Source organism: Typopeltis vanoorti, chromosome 5 (assembly GCF_054136105.1).
Source record: "Typopeltis vanoorti isolate ZY-2024b chromosome 5, IOZ_Tvanoo_1.0, whole genome shotgun sequence".
Taxonomy (NCBI): domain Eukaryota; kingdom Metazoa; phylum Arthropoda; class Arachnida; order Uropygi; family Thelyphonidae; genus Typopeltis; species Typopeltis vanoorti.
This window is the reverse complement of record NC_143553.1, coordinates 145,052,823-145,074,305: the sequence shown is the minus strand read 5'-3', so window position 1 is coordinate 145,074,305 and position 21,483 is coordinate 145,052,823. Positions and strand designations below refer to the sequence as shown.

Sequence of the window (21,483 nt, the reverse complement as noted above, 5' to 3'; positions counted from 1 at the left end):
AAATCTATGCACCCACTTACTCCTAGATTGTATAGCCTTCCAAAAATTCACAAAGAAGGTATACCATTACGTCCAATAGTTGATGGAATCTATTCTCAAACTTACCAACTATCCAAGTATCTTGCGAAGATTTTACAACAACACATTCACGTCTCGGATACTTATATTAAAAACTCAAAACATTTTATAGATAAAATAAAAAACATCCCTATTTTTGAAGTGGATATACTAGCAAGCCTGGACATCACATCTCTGTTTACTAACATTCCAGTGGTTGAAGTCATCAACATCTTAGACAAATTGTTCCCAAGAAACATCACTACTTTGTTCAATCACTGTTTAACTTCTAACTATTTCATTTGGCAAGAAACGATCTACAAACAACTCACTGGATTAGCTATGGGTAGCCCCCCTCTCACCTCCTTGTGCTGACTTATTCATGGAAGATCTAGAGAAAAAAATCTTAACCCAGATCTTTCCAAAACCGAAAATTTGGTACAGATATGTAGATGACATCTTTATCATTTGGGATCATACAAAAGAAGAACTAATGAATTACCTCAACCAAATCAATAGTTTCCACAATACCATCAAATTCACATTAGAAATGGAAAAAGATAAAAAACTGCCATTCCTTGACATTTTAATAAAGAAACAATCCAATAATAGTATCAACCTATCTGTATACAGAAAACCTACAAATACTGGACGTTACCTCCATTTCAACTCAGCTCATCACATAGCTCAGAAACTTAGCATTATCCATAGTCTCAAGAAAAGAGCTATACAGTATACAACAGACAAGGATGACCTACTAACGGAATTAACCACAATATCCAGAGAACTTTCTTTAAATGGTTACCCTAAAAGACTCTACAACAAGATTCTATTTACTGATATACCACATCGACAACGTGATGACGTCCAATACATCAGTACAATTAAGATTCCTTTTGTCAACAACCTTTCCAAAAAATTAGCTAACCTTTTAAAACCACATAAGATCAGAGTGGCATTCAAACCAATCAATACTATTCGGAAATTTTTAAGATCACCGAAAGATCCTCACCCATTCTACAAATACTCTGGAGTATATAATATTCCTTGCTCATGTGGTATTAGTTACGTAGGTCAGACATCTAGAAGCTTCGAAACGAGAAAGAAAGAACACATAGGATATGTCAGAAATAACAGACAAGACATTTCAGGCCTTTCATGCCACTTTGCCTCTACTAACCATCACATTGAGTGGGATAAGAGCCTTATGCCATACATAGAAGATAACTACCATTCAAGAACCTTTAAAGAAGCAGCTACAGTCGTCCGTAAAACTGAAAACCTAAACAAGAATCAAGGTCTAATTTTACCAGAAATTTGGAAAACTTTTATCAGATCATTAAATATCAAAGAAATGAACTTTCATAACAATTACGTCATGAGTCATCACGAATAAATCACGTTAACGAGACACGCACATTGTCACGCACAATACCAATTTTTGTATGATTTAGAACCATCGGTTATAACCTAGTCTGTAACCTTCATTTTGTGCTTACTGATTTGTATTCCCTGAGGATGCCAATAGAAACAGATTGGCGAAACATGTAGGAGGATAAAAATAAAGCTACTTGATAAAGATTTTATAAAAAAGTGTAATAGTCTTATGAATAATTATCAAGAAAAAATTCAACATAATATGGGTGAAATTTTTGTATCATATAATTATGTTAAAATTATTAAAAATAAAATGTGCCTGATGGCACATTTTACCTCACTATTCAGTAATTGCCTCTAACACAGCTGCAATATCATTTTAAATAAGCTGTTTTTTAAAAAAAAAAAAAAAATGAATCAAAAATAAATAAAAGGATATTTTCTCTTTTCTTCATTTTCAGTCAGCAACTTTATCTGTAGATTTGCACTCCGAATAAGATCATCTAATTCATTTTCTTTTCTATCCATATAACTAATTTCTCTCTGTAGCCTTTCTTGGGAAGAGGTAAGATGACTATCCAGGTCTCCTCCTCTGCAGCAGAAAATAAAAATAATCACATGAAGTCCAAAGAACAACCTAACTATGAATTTTCAAAATGCTTTAAGTAACTGAGCCATATTTTTCAGCAATATCATATATTATTTCTTACTGAAACAGAAATAGTTCCATTTTAATAACAAAAAGAATCAGAACTTCTTCCCCCTATCTCTAAGGTGACAACAACCAGAATCCAAAGTAATGAATGCATCTGCACACAATTCTTCCCAAAAATATTGAAAAATCAGGTCAATATTATCAAGAGCTCACATCATCTGTTCATTATAAATGTTCGCCTGATAAATTTCGACTACACAATCTTTATTATTATATAACACCTCCAGAGAGTACAAAGACTCGTCGAGGAAGGGCACCTACTCTACAATTCTCCATCTCCACCAACCACAACTACCTTCATCATCTACACCAATGCCATCTACTGCCGACCACCACCACTAGTATTTTCACAGACAACCACAAGCATCCATGCCCATGGTGGGATTCAAACCTGCAGCCTTTTCGTTGGAGAGGGGATATGCTAATCACTTGGCCAACCAGACTGGCCGATTGGTTAGCACCAAGTGGCATCTTAATTATGTATTAATTTGAACAAAGCTGCTACATATGTAATCAATTGTTTTTTCCTGTTGTTAGCCACTTCAGGATACAAATGTTCTCCTATATACTACAAACATAACCTCTCTAACCCTAGCAGTGACTTCCTAAAATATACTGGACAGCTCTCGTTAAGCCAATCAAAATGTATAGACTCAAGTGCTAGTAATGCAATCACCGAACTAGTTAAACAATTAATGATTCTTGGATTTTTAGATACACATATAGTACCTATAAAGTAAAAATAAATAAAAAAATGTTTTCACAGTACAAATTATTCATTTCTCATGCATACATAACTTTACTCCCTACATTCTTACTACCGTCATCTTCAAATATTCGTTTCATAGTAAGTACACAAATATAATTCCTCTTTTGTTTTATTCTCTGTAATTTATCAATTTCAATTCAATACTCTATCCAAGACAATTCCCAACACAAGTACCTGGACACAACTAACTGGGAACAGGAAAAAAACTTACACATTGTGTTCAAAAAATCAAGAAACATATCGATGAATTCTTCATCCAAAGACGAACGCATTCTTGAATAAATCATGGTATTAAAGATTAAACAATATAAATGAAAAATAGTCAAGATCAAAACAACTTTTAGAATTTTATTAAGTAGAGAGCTTTGACTACAAATAAATTTATAAATTAGTGAATAGATCAGAAGCAGGAGTCAGTTATAGAAAACATATGGTCAGAACCAAATGTAGATGAAGAGCATGAACTTAGATAAACCTCCACGAAACAGTCTACAACATGATTATGACTAAGCTATGAAACTTAACTCTAAGTGCTGTATTGCCACATCAGACATTTATGTCTGATGTGGCAATACAGATCACAAGAACAAAGACAGTAAGAGCAAAACACTGAAAAGTCCAAATTGTGAGGGAGCATGCTCCTAAGCATGTCAGAGGTGAAAGGATGAAAAAGAGATCCAAAATATAAAAATTCAATGGTGCATCACTTTTCAAGAGGTGAAGAGACAGTGCACAACAAAAGTAGCAACATCCGGTAAACCCTCTTATGCTGAAAAGATAACTGATTGGAGAGAAAGTGTCAGCAGGGACTCAGACTGTGTGTTGATCTTACCTTCTTGTAACTATAACATCCCTGAATGGTAATGACTTGCTTGCTTTTAGAGTGGGAAAAAAAAAAAAAAAAAAAAAAAAAAAAAAAAATTAGTATGGACTCATTCCTGAGTCCTGTTTTTTTTATCAAGAACTTTTTATCCTTTCAAGTCTGAGTGGAAATCGCTTTCTCAACTGTATACACAAGAGAAAAGAGTCCTACAAGGATCAGTTCTAAGTGTCACACTTCTTGTAATCAAGGTCAATTCAATAACCAAACAACTTCTTCCAACTGTAAGTAATGACTAAACAAAACATGTGTAGTTCTTGTTCGACATATCATAGCCAAATTGGCTATGATATGTCATAGAACTACACCTGTTTCTAGATAAAATAAACCTTCCTCATCCTCGCATCAAATTTACACTAGAAAAAGAATCTCCACAGGGTCTCTCTCCTTTCTGGATTTACACATCCAAAGAAAAGAAGATGGTTCCATCTCCACTTCTGTATATCGGAAGCAGACATTTTCAGATCACTACATTCACAATTCTTCTGCTCATCATCATCAATCTCAAAAATTTGGCATCATTAAATCATTAGTAACCAGAGCACACAGATTCTGCTCCTCTGAAGAATCTCTAAACCAAGAATTGGAAATTCTTGGTTTAGAGATTCAAAAATGGTCAAAAGGCATCTCCGAACATCTTTCAAAAATTATGAAGAAATACAAATTTGCTACTCCCTACAAACCAATCAACTAGATCTATAGCTTGCTACCTTCTCCTAAAGACAAACTCTCACCTCTGATGCTACCTGGCATGTACGAGGTTCCATGCTCCTGTAAATTGTCTTACTTTGGACAGACAGGTAGATCTGTTCATAAACGTATTTCGGAACATCAAGACCATATCCATCTTATCAAACCACAGAAATCTGGCCTCGCACAACACAGAGTTGAAAACCCAAACCATAGGATCCATTGGGAAAACAAAACTTCTAAATAGATCTTTATATAAACATGAACGTTTATATAAAAAAGTACTGAAGCCCTACTTCACAGACCAAATCTAAACCGTAATGACGTTCTTGCTATTCCTTAAGTATGGGAAATTGTCATACAAAAATGTGTAAAATCATTTTTATATATGTTATCTTATTTTAATGTAATCTTCCCCCCCCCCCTCCAGATATATTTTAATTTAATTCTATAACATGCTACTGCATGCATACTGGGATTCCATTGTAATCATGAACCCTAACTGTATGTTATTCCTAGTATTGTTTGAATTAACTGTAATGAAGATGTCCTAAGATACTTAGGATGAAATATTTACCTCATTACTTTACAGTTGGAGGAAGTTGTTTGGTTATCAAGTTGACTTTGATTACAAGAAGTGCGACACTTAGAACTGATCCTTGTAGGACTCTTTTCTCATGTGTATACAGTTGAGAAAGTGGTTTCCACTCGGACTTGAAAGGATAAAAAGTTCTTGATAAAAAAATGCAGGAGGACTCAGTATGGACTCAGGAGCGAGTCCATACTGATTTTTTTCTTTGATTCACTCTAAAAGCAAGCAAGTCATTACCATTCAGGGATGTTATAGTTACAAGAAGGTAAGATCAACACACAGTCTGAGTCCCTGCTGACACTTCTCTCCAATCAGTTACCTTTTCAGCATAAGAGGGTTCACCAGATGTTGTTGCTACTTTTGTTGTGCACTGTCTCTTCACCTCCTGAAAAGTGATGCACCATTCAATTTTTATATTTTGGATCTCTTTTTCATCCTTTCACCTCTGACATGCTTGGGAGCATGCTGGATGGTCTCCCTCACAATTTGGGCTTTTCAGTGTTTTGCTCTTACTGTCATTCTTGTGATCTGTATTGCCACATCAGACAGATGGCAGAGTCATGGCACACAGTTTGAGAATAACTATGCTTCTGACATTTAAAGCAGCAAAAAGGATTCAGGATACGGAGCCTTACTGGACAACTGAGAAAACTAGCTTTGAATGTTGGTGGTTTTTGTGTGTTAAAGGTAAGGATGATATTTCTGGTGGGAACCAGATACCCATCCCTATGTATGAGGATTTTCCTTATAACTGTCATCCATGGTCCTTGAGTTCGGAGTAGATCTCATCATCAGGAACAGCAAGAAGGTCCCACTCTGATATTATGCCTCTAGACATCTTAAAGTTGTGTGTGTGTGTGGGGGGGGGGGGTACCATAACAGTTACACAAATTGTGTCACTGTTGCTGCTTCAATAGAGTTTCTTCACAGATTTTGGAGATCTTGCCAACCCTTCCAAACCCATCTGGATGAAGAAGGATGCCAATTTTCCAAGTGAACATTTGCCTGTTGAATTTAATATACAGTGTGGTGCAAAAAAAAAAAAAGTTTGGTGAATAATTATAATGATTGATATATGTTACGGAGTAAGGGAGTGGCAAAGTTCAGCACTGTTTTTTTTCTGCCATACCATATTGGAAACACTGGTGTACTTGTTGTTCTTGCCTCTGATGTTTCAAAGGTTTCTGAACATGGTTGAGGTGAAGGATCTCTGATAAACAAGAGGGTGAAAAATAATTCATTCTTAGGAAGAAGTTGGTTTAGTGACAGAACTTCCCACCAACCATGGGGCCACACATGGATGCCTACTCTCTAGCAAGCAATAACTGTTCTTGGGAGTGAAAAAAAAAACTATGCCTTTTTTTTTTCACTCCCTAGATGCTATACCAAGAACACAGTGATCCTTATGCCCTGTTCTCAGACACAGGAAAAGGACACACACACACACACACACACACACACACACACACACACACACACACACACACACACACACACACACACTGCAATACCATTCACCATGTAAGCAAACCGACAAGCCAACTGATGCTCGCTGGGCCATTCAGGACTGTCTGTCTTGCCAAAGCAGAGGCTAAAGAAGTGCATGACTACCAGGATCCCGCTTTATGGATGTCTATGGATCACACCACATGGCAAACACAGTGGCAAGGCATTGGATTTCAGTGATAGTGGTCCTGAACACAAGAGAGTAATAAGGACTCAGGAGAAGTAGAACAAAGAATATAAGAAGAAAAAAAGCACAGAAAAAGAATAAGAATGAAAAGACACATACATCACTAGGAGGGCTCCCTCTGCCATGAACAGGTACCTCACATGAAGGAGTTTAAAACATGCAAAGTATTTCTAAGATATACCACTAAAATGTTAATGATCAAATTTTTATTACAAATATAGCTGGCTTGAGATATCTCTCTTTCAAAAAATGAGCTTCAATGGCTTGTATGCAAGTTATATTCAAACTGCAAAACATTTCAAAGGAATACTACTATTACTAAAATGGTGATGAAAGAATGAACCATCAAAATTTATTACAGATGTAGCTGGCTTGAGGTATCCAGACATCCATCAAATACTGAATGTCAAGAGCATAACTCCAGCAATAATATCCGAAACCACTAGCACAAGCAAGCTATGAAAACTAGCTGTGACTCGTGTTTCAGTTTTATATAAGTTTTAAATAAGGATTATACTCACTGAGAATATAGCTTGAATCACATTTCTGGTTGATTTGTTTGCATATTTTGTCATTTGAAATCTGTGTACTGCTACCACTTTGCGAGTGCATCATTAATATCAAAATCAAAAATTTAAAACTTAATTAATCATAACTCTAAATTTAAAAACCTAAAACCATAATTTAAAAAATAAGAATCTACACATATGAAAATGAAAGCTTTATAAAATAAGTATTTTAATAATAATAAACATAACTTTATGCATTTCTTGACATTGTTCCATATAACATCAATAAAAAGCAAACTTTTACACACACACACACACACATAAAAGGTTTTACATGAATGTTAGGGTTAAGTAAAATTACTTCTAATTTATTATTTTTAGATGAATTCCAAAAAATCATTTCATTAAATATCCATTTATAAAAAGGATATTTAGACTTATGCACTGATTGTACATATTGCAAACCAACAGATAAAAGAAATAAGCATTTTATCGCCTCTAGTTACTAAGGTATTCTCAAGGTTAGAGCAGCCACAATGTAATAACATGAATATGCAATTCATAAATGAGTTAGGGTATAAAATATTGGTATCCTAATGTCTTAACTTTGTTCTCTAGGTATAACAAGCCAGCCAGTGTGTGTGTGTGTGTGTGTGTGTGTGGAGAATGACAGTGTTTTAAATCTTTGACAGCTTCTTGTAGCCAAAGCTTGTGGATTTTCCCTCATCTTATCACATGAAGCCTATCACACACATAGTCTGATAGAAGGCTTTTCTGTATTAATTCATAAATATGTAGTTCTATTTACTTGCTGCAGATCTACCACACTGCCTTACTAAATCACTTAAGGAATTGACCGTAAATAAGAATACAAATTAAATTACACTTTAATAAATATTTCTGATATTTCAGCAATGTCACGCTGCCATCTTCAAAAGGAACTTACAAAAAAGGCACGTGCACGTAGGCACTACAACACAGTAACTGAGAATGAAGTGATGAAGCTATTGTTCTCCTAAAAGTCCTGATGGTACCCCCAAGCAGGCTAAGTAGGTGTTCTTGGCTGTTGGGCTGAAGGTCTGCTGATGTAAGCCTCCCAAATTTGGGGCAGTCTCATACAACCAAATTTGTTGAGGTTTGGAGAGTTTCTTAGGGCTGAGGCTGATTCGTCTTTCAAATTTGTATTTGCTACAGTGTATTACTGTAGCTTTCTTTCACCATATTCTGTGATGTGTATCTAGAGCATGGTCTGCAAGATCAGAGTGGCTGTACTTGTGAAAACGGATGTAGTCCTTGTGTTCCGAAATTCTGATATTCGTTTTCCTGCCTGTTTGGCCAAAGTAAGACAGGTTACAGCTGAGGGACCTGGTATACACCAGGTAGGTCTAGGGGAAGTGGTTGGGGAAGCTTTGATCTATTGATAAGAAGTTACCAATAGATCAAAGCCGTTTAACTCCATACTCCCCCACCCATCCCGTATTTATGGACTCCCAAAAATACATAAAGAAAATGTGCCATTATGTCCCATAGTGGATGGCATTGATTCCCCCACATACAAATTAGCTAAACATTTGGCCAAAGCATTCACACACTATACTGGCAACACACCATCACACATAAAAAAACTCAGCCCACTTCAAAGCCAGCATAGAAAACCTTACACTCCAACATATTGACATGATGTTCAGCTTTGATGTCTCCTCCTTATTCACAAATGTTCCACTCAAGGAAAGTTTAGAGCTAATCCAAGCTAAATTTTCTCCCACTATCTCAGCCCCATTTCAGTTCACAATGAACTCAGGCTATTTCGTTTGGCAGGGAAAATTCTACAAACAAATAGACGGGACAGCCATGGGTTCACCACTCTCCCCACCCTTGGTCAATTTCTTTATGGAGACCTTTGAAGAAAAAGCCTTAGCCTCTGCCCCACAAAAACCAACCACATGGCTTCGCTATTGTGGATGTGTTCGCTATCTGGCCACATGGCTCTGATACACTCCTCTCCTTCTTAACACACTTAAACAACCAACACCCCAGAATCAAGTTCACCCTGGAAAAAGAGGAAAACAACAGCCCTCCCTTACCTAGACACACCAGTCACCTGCCAACCTGATGGAACCTTGGTTTTCTCAGTTTATAGAAAACCCACCCATACAGGCAAGTACATTCACCAACAATCTCACCACCCTCCTCACAACAATATGGAGTGATACAACAGGGCTAAACTAATCTGTTCTAACGACAAGGCTCTAAACACTGAACTAAATCACATCCTCAACACTTTCTCAGCCAATGGCTATCCCCCCCCCCCAAAAAAATATTGAAACCAACAAACCACAATCCCCCCCCCCCCACAAAAAGGATTACTCTAAATCTATCACCATTCCTTACATCCAAGGCACCTCGGAAAAAATTACCAAAATCTTAAAAAACATGACTTGACCACCTGTTACAGACCATACAGAAAAGACCAACCACTTTCCCTAGACCTACCTGGTGTATACCAGGTCCCTTGCAGCTGTAAACTGTCTTACTTTGGCTAAACAGGCAGGACGGCGAATATCAGAATTTCTGAACACAAGGACTACATCCATTTTCACAAGTACAGCCACTCTGGTCTTGCAGACCATGCTCTGGATACATGCCAGAGAATACGGTGGAAGAAAGCTACAGTAATACACCATAGCAAATATAAATTCGAAAGACTATTCATGGAATCAGCCTCAGCCCTAAGATCGGGCTGAGGCTGATTCCATGAATTGCCATACAAAATAACCATTCTGGTTATTTTGTATGGCAAAAACGCTTTCTACCTATAAAAAGAAGGCACACCATGGGCTCGCCATTATCCCCCCCCCCCCCAATTGCTAACTTTTATTTGGAACATTTTGAACAACTTGCTTTAGGTTCCTCCCCTTTAAAACCCAAAGTCTGGCTTAGATACGTTGACGATGTTTTCGACACATCACATATAATAATTATGGCGACGCTGGCCTTTCTGATCATACCCTGAACACCTTACATAGAATGACTGGAAAAGCACTAGTTGTCTACGTTACACCAAAACATGGTATGAACGCAAATTTAAGGATGCTTGTGAGATCATTATCAACCATCCCAATCTAAACAATGATGGTCTAAAAATCCCATACATTTGGAAGGCATATATTCGATACGACGAATCCTTCCTCTCTAAGAACAACTATAAACAGGACTGTAGAAAATCCAGGATTCTAAATCTAAAATAACTTTAATACTAAAAAGTAGGAGATCACTGTTAAAGAAAAAAATCTATAAGAAAGAATGTTTATTCATGTTGTAATTTATAAATAATTTTTTTTTTTTTTTAAAATCAAAAATAACAATTGTAATAATAGAAATAGGACATCACTGTTACTGAAAGGAAAACCATCTGCAAGTAAGAATGTTTATTCGTGTAATCATAAATTAAATCTAGCTTGATGTAATTTTTTTCTTCACTAGAGCCAGTGAGTAGCATGTGATCAAATCATTGTTTCTCTAGCTTACGGTTTGAAATGTAACGCAGCTTGTCCTGTATATTTATGTATGCTCCAGATGATGATCTTGATATGGAGATCGAAACGTCAGGATAATAAAAAGAGTTATTTTAACACGGTTGTAGAAGTCATAATTTCAAAAATGAAAACAGATCTTTGTTATATTCCCATGACTTTTCAACTATTTGTCACAAAGTGAAGATCTGATCCTGACAGTCTCTATTTGGCCTGAACCCAGCTTGTTCCTCACCAAGCTTCTCTTCCACAATCCTTCTCAACCGTTTCTCAATTATACTGGCATAAATCTTACCAGAAATACTCAGTAGAGAAATACCTCTGTCTCACAATCAGTTTTATTTCCCTTTTTATATATGAGTACTATGAGAGCTCTACTCCAATCATTGGGAATTCGTTCTTCTCTCCAGGCCCTCTGAACTATGCAGTGTAACCACTGTAAAACTTTCATACCTCCATACTTGAGCATTTCTTGTAGAATATCATCTACTTCTGCTGCCTTTCCACATTTCAGCCTTTTGATGGCTTTTTCAAGCATGGATATGTATTCCTGATTGCATGCCTGGTCAGTGTTTTTTTTTTTTTTTTTTATCACCGTGCCATCATTACTGCTAGTTTCATTTAGCAATTTTTCGAAGTAATTACTCCATACTTCAAGGATATCTTTTTCTCCTGTTTTCATGTAACCTTTATCATCTCTAATTCCTTTTACAGCACTCTTTCCTCCATTTCTAAGCTTCTTCAACAACCTCCAGAATATCTTACCACCTTCTTGATATTTATTTTCTATGTTCTTACCAAAGTCTTCCCATGACTTTTGTTTAGCTAGTTTTACACAGTGTTTAGCTTTCTTACATTTGTCTCTGTATTCTCTAAGAGCACAGGCTGACTTTATTTGACAGGAACTTTTGATATGCTTTCTTCTTTTCCTTCACTGCCTCTTTAACTTCCTGTGTCCACCAGGGAGTTCTGATTTTTCTATCCTTGCAGACAACTTCACCACATGCCTCTCTGGCAGAATCAATCAATGTTTTCTTCAGAGCTTGCTACTGAATCTCCAAAGTTTGATTCCTGTTCCCAAACTCATTCATTTTTTTTTTCTTCTTTCATTTAATTTTTTCTTGAATAATGTTTGTATATATTAGTCTACAGTTCACATCTGAGAGCTGTTCAACTTTTATTTGTTTTAAAACTTTCTTACATGTTCTTCTTTTCAATATGAAATTCAATTTTATCCTGCTTAAGACTAAATCGTGATCACTTCCAATTTCAAATCCTCTGTACACTCTAGTGTTCTGCACCAGAGAGAAAACATCACTATCAACAATAATATAGTCAATAAGACTTTTCTTATTCCTTGCCTTTTCTCTCCATGTGAATTTGTGCACATTTTTATGTTGGAACATGGTGTTAGTAATAACCAGTCCATGTCCTGAGCAGAAATCCAACAAGTATTTGCCATTATTATTTGCTTTGCTCTTTTCTCCAAAATTTCCCAAAATATTTTTGTATGTCTGAATCATTTCCTACTCTGCTATTTAGATCCTCAACACTTTTCATTTTGTCAGTTGCTTTTAAAGTTAGGAGAATCTTCTGTGGGACCATAGACACAAATAAATCTTATTGTCCAGTTCCCCGTTCTGATATTTGCCCACATCACTCTACTTGAGAATGCCTGCCATTCAAGAAGATTAGCCTCGTATTTAGTGTTGAATACTATGGCTACTCCTTCTTTTCCTTGATTGTCATTGCCCTGAATATAATATTTTGTATTTATTGTTCAGAAAGAACTCACCAGTTTTGGTCTTTTTTGTTTCAATCGCCCCTATTATGTCTATCTGGTACTTATCTAATTCCTCAGCTAGCTCTTTTTCTTTGCCTTTCAGGCTTGTTATGTTGATAGTACCGATCTTCAATTCTGGTGATATTGAGTTGGGGTGTGTTTTAGGATTTGTTCCAGTAGCTGACTTTTCGCTGTTCGCCTCGGTTCCCTGGCAAAAACAACTTCGAAAACAGCAATGCCCCAGCCGGCATGAAATTCTATCATGTTGTATCATCATTTAATATTGTGGTTTAAGCCAATAAGAATACAATTTGGTCAGCTAAATCCCAAATTGCCAGCCCATCCTCATTCGTTCAGTATCCAGATAGAACTGTAATATTGGACACTAGGTCAGAAGCTCTGGTACGTTCTCCACATTCCTTTAAAGGCTTTGTGTTGGTCTCCTCTCAGTTATACAGCTTTGACCCATAAGCACTCTTGCTAAGTAGTTGTTGCATTTAATTTCTACTGCAAACTCATTCCAGTGTAAAATCTCGCACAACAAGTTTATTATATTAACTTATCGGGCTCGATTTTACAGGAGTTTCAAACCTATATAATGTAAAAAATATGATGCAAGATTTTTTTTTGTCTGAATATGAGTGAGTTAGCCGATCTGACCCAGAAACTCAGGTTTTTTTCATCCCACATACAGACAAATCAGCCCTTCAGAACACAAGCAATTTACAGACAAAAAATACTAGTTGTGGTGGTGGTGGAGGTAGATGGAGATGATTCATAGTAGAGGTTCGGTGTAGTGGTTGAGACAGTTGTAGGTGTCCTCCCAAGAATTGAATATTCCTCGGTGTCAGGAATAATAATAATAATAATAATGATAATATAAATTAACTGCCTTGTGAAATGTTTTAAATATTTCCTGTTTGAATATTGTACTTAAAATTAGAGAAAATGGATTAAGTGATATTAACACAATGAGTCAGTAAAAAGAATAGTGCATCAGAAAAGTTCACAACAATTTGCGAACAAATTAAGCACCTGAAACAAAGACTTTTGGTGAGAAGACCAGAACGATCTCGCCACACTGACAGGTAATCACAGACATTCCAAAGTTGGAAACAAAGAGCAAGGAGCATATTTAAGAGGCTGAAAAGGGAAGAGAAGGGAGCGGTTATAAGCGGTCACTGAAGAGAGGTTACTAGAAGGAGTTACAAGGACTACTACTGCCAACACAACTGCCGATGTTTTGGTTCCCTTATCGGCTGTACAAGAAGAGAGAAGAAGAATCGATGACTCTGAGCATGTGACTAGAGGCTTGGCACCCATCGTCGGAACTAAGTCTACAGCATTTCCTCTTCAAATGTTCCGGGAAGAAGTCAAGGCACATCCAACAAGATTTGTCCCACTGTGTAGCTGACCACGATCCCTGCAAAAAGCTAGATGCCTGGTCTATGAGTAGCCACCAGCGGAGGAAGAAACAATGGAGTTCGGAAACGTCCAAAATAAGAACATATCCTGTGTAAAGGCAAAGATTCAAGATATAGAGGTTTTGTTCAAGAGAGAGGATTGTGCATGTATAGAAAGAACTGCGAGTCAACACATGATATTTATGTTTTTTCTTGGAATATAGAAATGTAAGAATTGTATATAAGTGTTGCATTAGTGTTAGTGGTAAAGGTTTGTAAAGTGTTGTGTACAGTATCAGAGTAGCACAAGTGTATACGTTATACTGGTGTAAAGAAAGATCCTGAAGAGAGTTATGTAAAAGGGGACCAGTAATTCTATACTAATTGCCAAGTATTAATGCTAAGTAATAGTGTGTTGAGGTTCAGTGAATGCAGAATGTGTATAATTTAATGGTATAATGTATTTGCTGGAGTTAGACATGCTAGGAGATTGTTACTCCCCACTATTTTGTAACCTCAATTGTTTAGTTAGAAAAAAAGGTTTTTTGTTTGATCAACAATTTGATCTAATCATTTGCCAACGTACTATCTCAAAAATATTGCGGACCTGTGTGTGTGTGATGATTAGGTATAGCCACAACTTGCTATATGGTTAGAAAGATTTTAGCTAAGACCTTACCCTTGTTCCTATTCTTATAACTCTTAGACTATTATTTCTGCCAGACTGGAGCAGTCGTAAATCAAATAATTTGTCTGGCAGAAGAGTGTGAGAAAATAAGTGTACTGCAATCGTATAGCCGGCAATAGTTAGATAAGAGTGAGCTTTACGTGCAGTAGGAGCAAAGGGCAAGAGCAAGAAAAGAGAGGGGGAACAAGATTTTAAGACTGAAGGGCTTGGAGAACAACACAGGAGAGTTGGAGATTAACAAGAATAGGCACAACTTAGTAAACAGCATAAGTCTTACATATGGCACAGCCAGACAAGATAGCAAATTAGTAACTAATAGGAAAAACTATACATACAAAAATAAATAATGCATCATTTTACACTAGGTATATGAAATTTGCAGTAGAAATTCAAGACATTAAAACTGAACATTTAAACTTATAAGGTAAACTTATAAGGACCTGAACATTTAAATTCAAGATTTAAATGTTCAGGTCCACACAGCTAGCTTAGTGGCTGTGTGCTTCGCAACCATATGCCTGGGGAAGGAGTGTCCTAGGTTCGATGACATAAGGAGCTGAAGGATCTTCCTCAGCCATAGTGAAGTTAGCCGGTTTTGGCCGTGAACAGTAAGGTTTTTCTCCCAGGTTATCCTGCGGTTTTTCATCCCACAAAGCAGGCAAACCGGCCTTGAGAACTCAACACTACAGACATAAGATACACCGGGGCATAGGGCTGATCAGTTTATCCTGTGAATGGTTTGAGGTCCGATGATTAATAAGCCCTCGACACTGCAAGGTAAAAGAGGGAAAGGAAGATGAGATGAGATGTTTAGGTGCATTAAAAATGCATGCAACATATCCTAACCACATGGCCAATCACAAACACATCATCAATGTAATGCAGCCACATGGGATGTTTTTAAGGGAGTAAAGCTTAGCACTTTTAAAATCAAGGGAGATTCCATTTAAAAAAAAAAAAAAAGTTGGTGAAAGGAGTGAAACTGGCCCATCTTTGATTTGAACGTATATGTTTTATGCCATTGGAAAATAATGAATGCATTGCTAATTTAAACAGTGTGATGATATCTAGTGGGAATTTTGTTTCTAATCAGGTTAATGTTTTTTTAGTGGGATGTTTAAGAAGTGACATGATAACCAAGTTCACTAGAAGAGTATTTTTAGTTACTCAGTGATTTGAAATGAATCAAGTTTTTAAGAAGTAATGAAGTGTATCTATGCATTGTGTTGTGTTTATGTTAAACATTTACCTTATAAGTTACACACAGTATAATAAACTGATACATAGGAAATATACCTAATATAAATATAAAATAATATGCTTATTTTTATAATACACTGCCATATTTTTTTAAATAAGGAATTTATTTAGGGATTTATTAATTTATTGACAAGGCATTAGGTCTATTCTAAAATCAGTTTCTGTATGTGCTCACAATGTCATCATTTTGATGCACCATGTATCTGCTGCAATTCTTTCCTTAACAATTCATTATTTGAGTGGCAATCTGTCCTTGAGACTTCTCATACATAGCACTGATGAGCTATACATCTTGCGACCTGTTGTGTGGGCTAATGATGTTCCTTGACAGATCAGTGGCATAACAATGACTGTTCAGTTTCCTTCTCCCCAGCTCTCAACCCAAGGTGCATTACAAATAAATCTAATATATTAAAAATGTTGTATGAAAACAAAGTATTTTCATGGGGTGGGGAAGTGCTTTTTCTGGATTTAATCAGTTCTCAATCTCAACCCTACATTACAGAGTTTTTCAGGTAGGATTACACTACTGAAAGATAATAATAATGAGCAGATTTAAATTCATGCTGGCCAGATATCCAATTGTTTCCATCAGTGAAGTTTCCACCTGTTTCCATCTGTTATCAGTAAAGTATTTTCTATAATACATATTTATTTGTCATTGCTGTCATACAGAATGGCCAACTTTCCTGGTGTGCAACAGTAGCACATGACAAGTAAAATTATTGTGGGAAGTTCATCAGAAACAATATTAAACCAGAATAAAGTAATTTTAGAGAACATTACCATAGTTTGCAAGTAAAAGAATTCTCTTGAATTTATGATGAAGAACAAGGATGCAATGCCTGCATGATATTAAAATTAGAATATAGATGTAGTGAAATGCATATTTCATCAATATAATTAACAAGAAGACTATGGTATTGAAGGATGCCATTATAAATACATCATGACGTGATTGCTTAAAACACTGATCTTCTTCATTGTCCCCTCCACAACAGATAATATCACTGTTGGGATGAGTGGCTGTCTGTTTCAACATTCATCATAACATCACCATCCACCTGAATGAGTAAATATGATGCCATTACAAACCTACTCAGAACAGTAGGTTTTCTCCATAAACTTAAATGAAACAATATATATTTTACACAAATTAAAGCAAAACATAAAACAATGCACACTCCTTAAGAGGTGTGTTCAGCATTATGGGATACTTAGAGGGACTCATAGCAAAATAGCTGCTCTAATCATAAAAGTAGCTAGTCATGAACATATCTCATTACAAACTTTATGTTTATCATCATCAAATTCCTGCCATGTACCCTCAAAGGATACATGTTAGGAATATGATGCAGGATATGATAGTACTACATGAAAAAAAATTACATCATTATTAATTTCCTATCTACAATTTTCCTCCAAACCAGTCTGTTACTTGTCAAGACTCCAACATTATCAGATCTTATATTTCTATCGTCTAAGGCACTTTGTACCGCATCAATCCACCTATATCTTGGTCTTCCTCTGAGTCGTTTTGCTGCCAACCTGGCAGAGAACACTTGTTTTGCTAATCTTTCCTCGCCCATTCTGTTTAAGTCATACCACCTGAGATTAGTTCTGCTAACGCAATCCTGGATGCTGACAATGTCAAGTTCTTTCCTAATATCCTCGTTTTTAATATGATATTGCCATTGATGCCATCTGTTCACGCCTCTAATCTTTCTCAGGACTCTCATATCTGCGGTCTCTAGTCTTTAGTCAAGTGTTTTACTTCTGACCCAGCTCTCAGATCCACAAGTTAAAACTGGTTTGAACACTGTCTTGTATACAGTGTTCAAAAAAAGCTAATTTAGTGTTCCGACTAATTTCTCTGTTATTCCATATGAATTTATTCAATTGACTTCCCACCATACCAGCTTTGCTGATTCTGTTGTCTATTTCTATATTTAACTTACCATCTTCACTAAAAATCTTGCCTAAATAGCTGAAATGTTTTACTTGTTCCACAGGTTCCCCATTCACAACACAGTTGACATTTACAATGATTCTGCCTATTTTCATTGTCTTTGTCTTTTTATTGCTGACCTTCATACCATATCTATTACAACAGCTATTCAATTTAGTCAGAGAATCTTGCAGACTTGTAGCGGATTTAGAAGTATAACATCATCCGCATAAAGCAAAGAGCTGATTAACATCTCCAATTTTGATATCATGTTTAATTCCACTTTCCTTCATAATGTGATCCATATAGATAATGAATAACAGAGGAGATAATGTACATCCTTGTCTCACACCAGATTTAACATTAAACCATCTTCCTGTACTTCCTTCAATTCTAACTGCTGACTTACAAATCAAATAAAGACTAAGTATTGCTTGATATAATGCCCCATTGACACCATATAACTGCAGCGCATTGAATAGCTTCTCTCTTGACACCTTGTCATATGCCTTTTCCAAATCGACAAAACCTTAAATACAGATCTTTGTTATATTCCCATGCTTTCTCGACTATTTGTCATAAAGTGAAGATCTGATCCTGACAGCCTCTATTTGGCCTGAATCCAGCTTGTTCTTCACCAAGCTTTTCCTCCACAATTCTTCTCAACTGTTTCTCAAGTATACTTGTATAGATCTTGCCAGGAACTCTCAGTAGGGAAATACCTCTGTAATTCTCACATGCAGTTTTATTTCCCTTTTTATATATGGGTACTATGAGAGCTCTACTCCAATCATCGGGAATTCGTCCCTCTGTCCAGGCTTTCCGAACTATGCAGTGCAGCCACTGTAAGACTCTTATACCACCATACTTCAGCATTTCTGGTTGAATATCATCTACTCCTGATATTCAACCTTTCCACATTTCAAGCCTTTAATGGCTTTTTCTACTTCAAGTATGGATATGTATTCCTGACTGCATGCCTGGTCAGTGTTTTTTACCACTGTGCTGTCATCACTGCTTGTTTCATTTAGCAGTTTTTCAAAGTAATTACTCCATACGTCAAGGATATCCTTTTCTCCCATTTTTATATCACCTTTATCATCTCTAACTCCTTTTACAGCACTCTTTCCTCCATTCCTAAGCTTCTTCAACAACCTCCAAAATATTTTGCCACCTTCTTCATATTTATTTTCTATATTCTTGCCAAAGTCTTCCCATAACTTCTGTTTAGCTAGTTTTACATAGTGTTTAGCATTCTTGCATTTGTCTCTGTATTCTCTAAGAGCGCAGGCTGACTTATTTGACAGGAACTTTTGATATGCTTTCTTCTTTTCCTTCACTGCCTCTTTAACTTCCTGTGTCTACCAGGGAGTTCTGATTTTTTTTTATCCTTACAGACAACCTCATCACATGCCTCTCTGGCAGAATCAATGTTTTCTTCAGAGTTTGCCACTGAATCTCCAAGGTTTGATTCCTGTTCTCAAACTCTTTTATTTTTTCTTCAATACTCTTTGTGTATTTTAGTCTACAGTTCAAATCTGAGAGCTGCTCAACTTTTATTCGCTTTAAAACTTTCTTACATGTTATTCTTTTCAATATGAAATTCAATTTTATCTTGCTCAAGACTAAATAGTGATCACTTTATGTTTATGCTAGGGTAAAATAGAGATGAAAAAAATGATAATTTTTCATATAACATGCTATGCAACTTAGCACAAAAACTTGCAACAAATATCTCAAATCCAAGAGTAGTCATACGTTATAACCATATAATGGTTGGCATATTCACTTTCCAACCAACAAGCTGTGGGTTTGAATTCCAACCATGGACATGGATGTCTGTGATTTTCTTTAGGTGGGAGATGAATTTTGGCACACACTGCTCTGCTTATTAGAGGCTTGAAATGGTTCAAAAACCATTCCAAATTTGGTGTAGATTATGTATATAATACACTTTGAAAAATGCCAAAAAAAATATATCAATAAAAGTAGGGGAAAAAATTTCTTATCTTACCCACAGTACAAATGTACTATAGATTTACGAAAACCTTTCGTGGGTGGGAGCATATATTGATTTACATATATTTCTATGTCCTTACTGCAGTAGTTTGTTGTGAAATATAACATATGAGTTCAGTTAATATTTTGTTACTTCTATAAATAATGAAATGTTAACTGAAATTGCTTCAATTTTCAAAATGCTTAAAATGGTGATTGCAATTCATTATCATGTGCTTAAAGTATGTAAATTATTTTAGGTGTAATGTAATTCTCAACCTCTTACAATATCTCAGTAAAAATGAGATCACTTCATCTTTTCAGCACTTATTTTTACATATCAACTCATTTTTTTTTTTACTCTTTTTCACTCATGTAATGAAAAATATTTTTTAGCTTTCAATGAAAATTTGAGAAGAAAAATACTATTTTTTAAGCAACCTTGTCAACATGGTGAATCTGTCTTCACACTAAAAATAAATAAATAAACAAACTCCAGAAAAAAAAAAATGTAATGCACTTACTTCCACTGGATGTTATTTTTTGACTTTTTTTCTATTAATCCAATTCCTTCAAGGACATTGGTTATGTCATAGATTCGCCTTTTCTGTACATTTAATAACACAGATGCTCTGTTTAGATCCACTACCTACAATTAACAAAAATTAAATATAGAATTATATGCAATTAACTGATAAATGTCATATTTTTTTAGTATTTCTAGATGACTAACAATGTATTTAAGCTTAGTTAAGCCTCAATATGAGCTTGGTTGAAGCTCATCTTGAGGCTTAATGGAGTGAAAAACAGCACAAAGAAGGGACATCGGCAGAGATACAATATGAGAATTGTAATGATACACAGAAAACAATTCTATTTATGCAAAAATAAATAGAAGAGGGATGCCCTTTGTGGATGCTAGTAGTGCTGATATTATTTTTTATTTATTGTTTATGGTTATTTATGATAGCCAATTTCTAAGTGGAACATTTTGAAAAACATGAACCGTTCATATTATTAAGATACATTGATGATGCATTCTGCATTTGGCCATAGGGCTCAAGCACAAAGAAAGGACATCGGTAGCTAATTCACAAACTTTCCTATACTCATCCCCCTCAAACAATATGGTATCATATAATGGAAAAGACTACTATGTTTCAACATAGCAAATAAACATGACACTTTTTTTTTTTGGAATCAGCATTAGATTTAAAAACCAAACAAATTTTAATAAATATGATTGTGTGAAAAATTGCTCATGATTTGAGAAACAGTATAATATCTTCTACTTATTTTTTGCATTGCTGATTGTTTGTGTGAGTCATAACAATTCTCAGATTGTATCCCATGTCTGTGGCAGAAACAAAATATTGAAACCATTTAAACCTGTGCTAAATTCTTTCTTTGTGCTGTTTTTACTCCATCAACATGATTGACATCACTACTAAAATAAATATATAATATAGCTATTCCCCACCCATCTTAAAATTGATATTTATGTTTATGCAAATTTTGGATTAATGTAATTTATACAAATGCTAGCAAAAATTAGCATGTATGGATCCCCCCCCCCCGGCACAAAAAA

The 21,483-nt window shown here is 35.6% G+C and overlaps 1 protein-coding gene across 1 annotated transcript in view; it reads right to left on the bottom strand.

The window, feature by feature from the left end:
* The window catches only part of LOC150106905 (transcription factor E2F3-like), an 86,433-nt gene that overhangs the window by 33,579 nt on the left and 31,371 nt on the right, over nt 1–21,483 (bottom strand). The window contains exons 4-5 of the mRNA XM_090393367.1: nt 20,420–20,544; nt 1,874–2,026 (exon numbers count right to left, since the gene is read on the bottom strand). Coding sequence (XP_090249493.1) covers nt 1,874–2,026; nt 20,420–20,544 — 278 coding nt within the window. The remainder of the gene's footprint in view (nt 1–1,873; nt 2,027–20,419; nt 20,545–21,483) is intronic.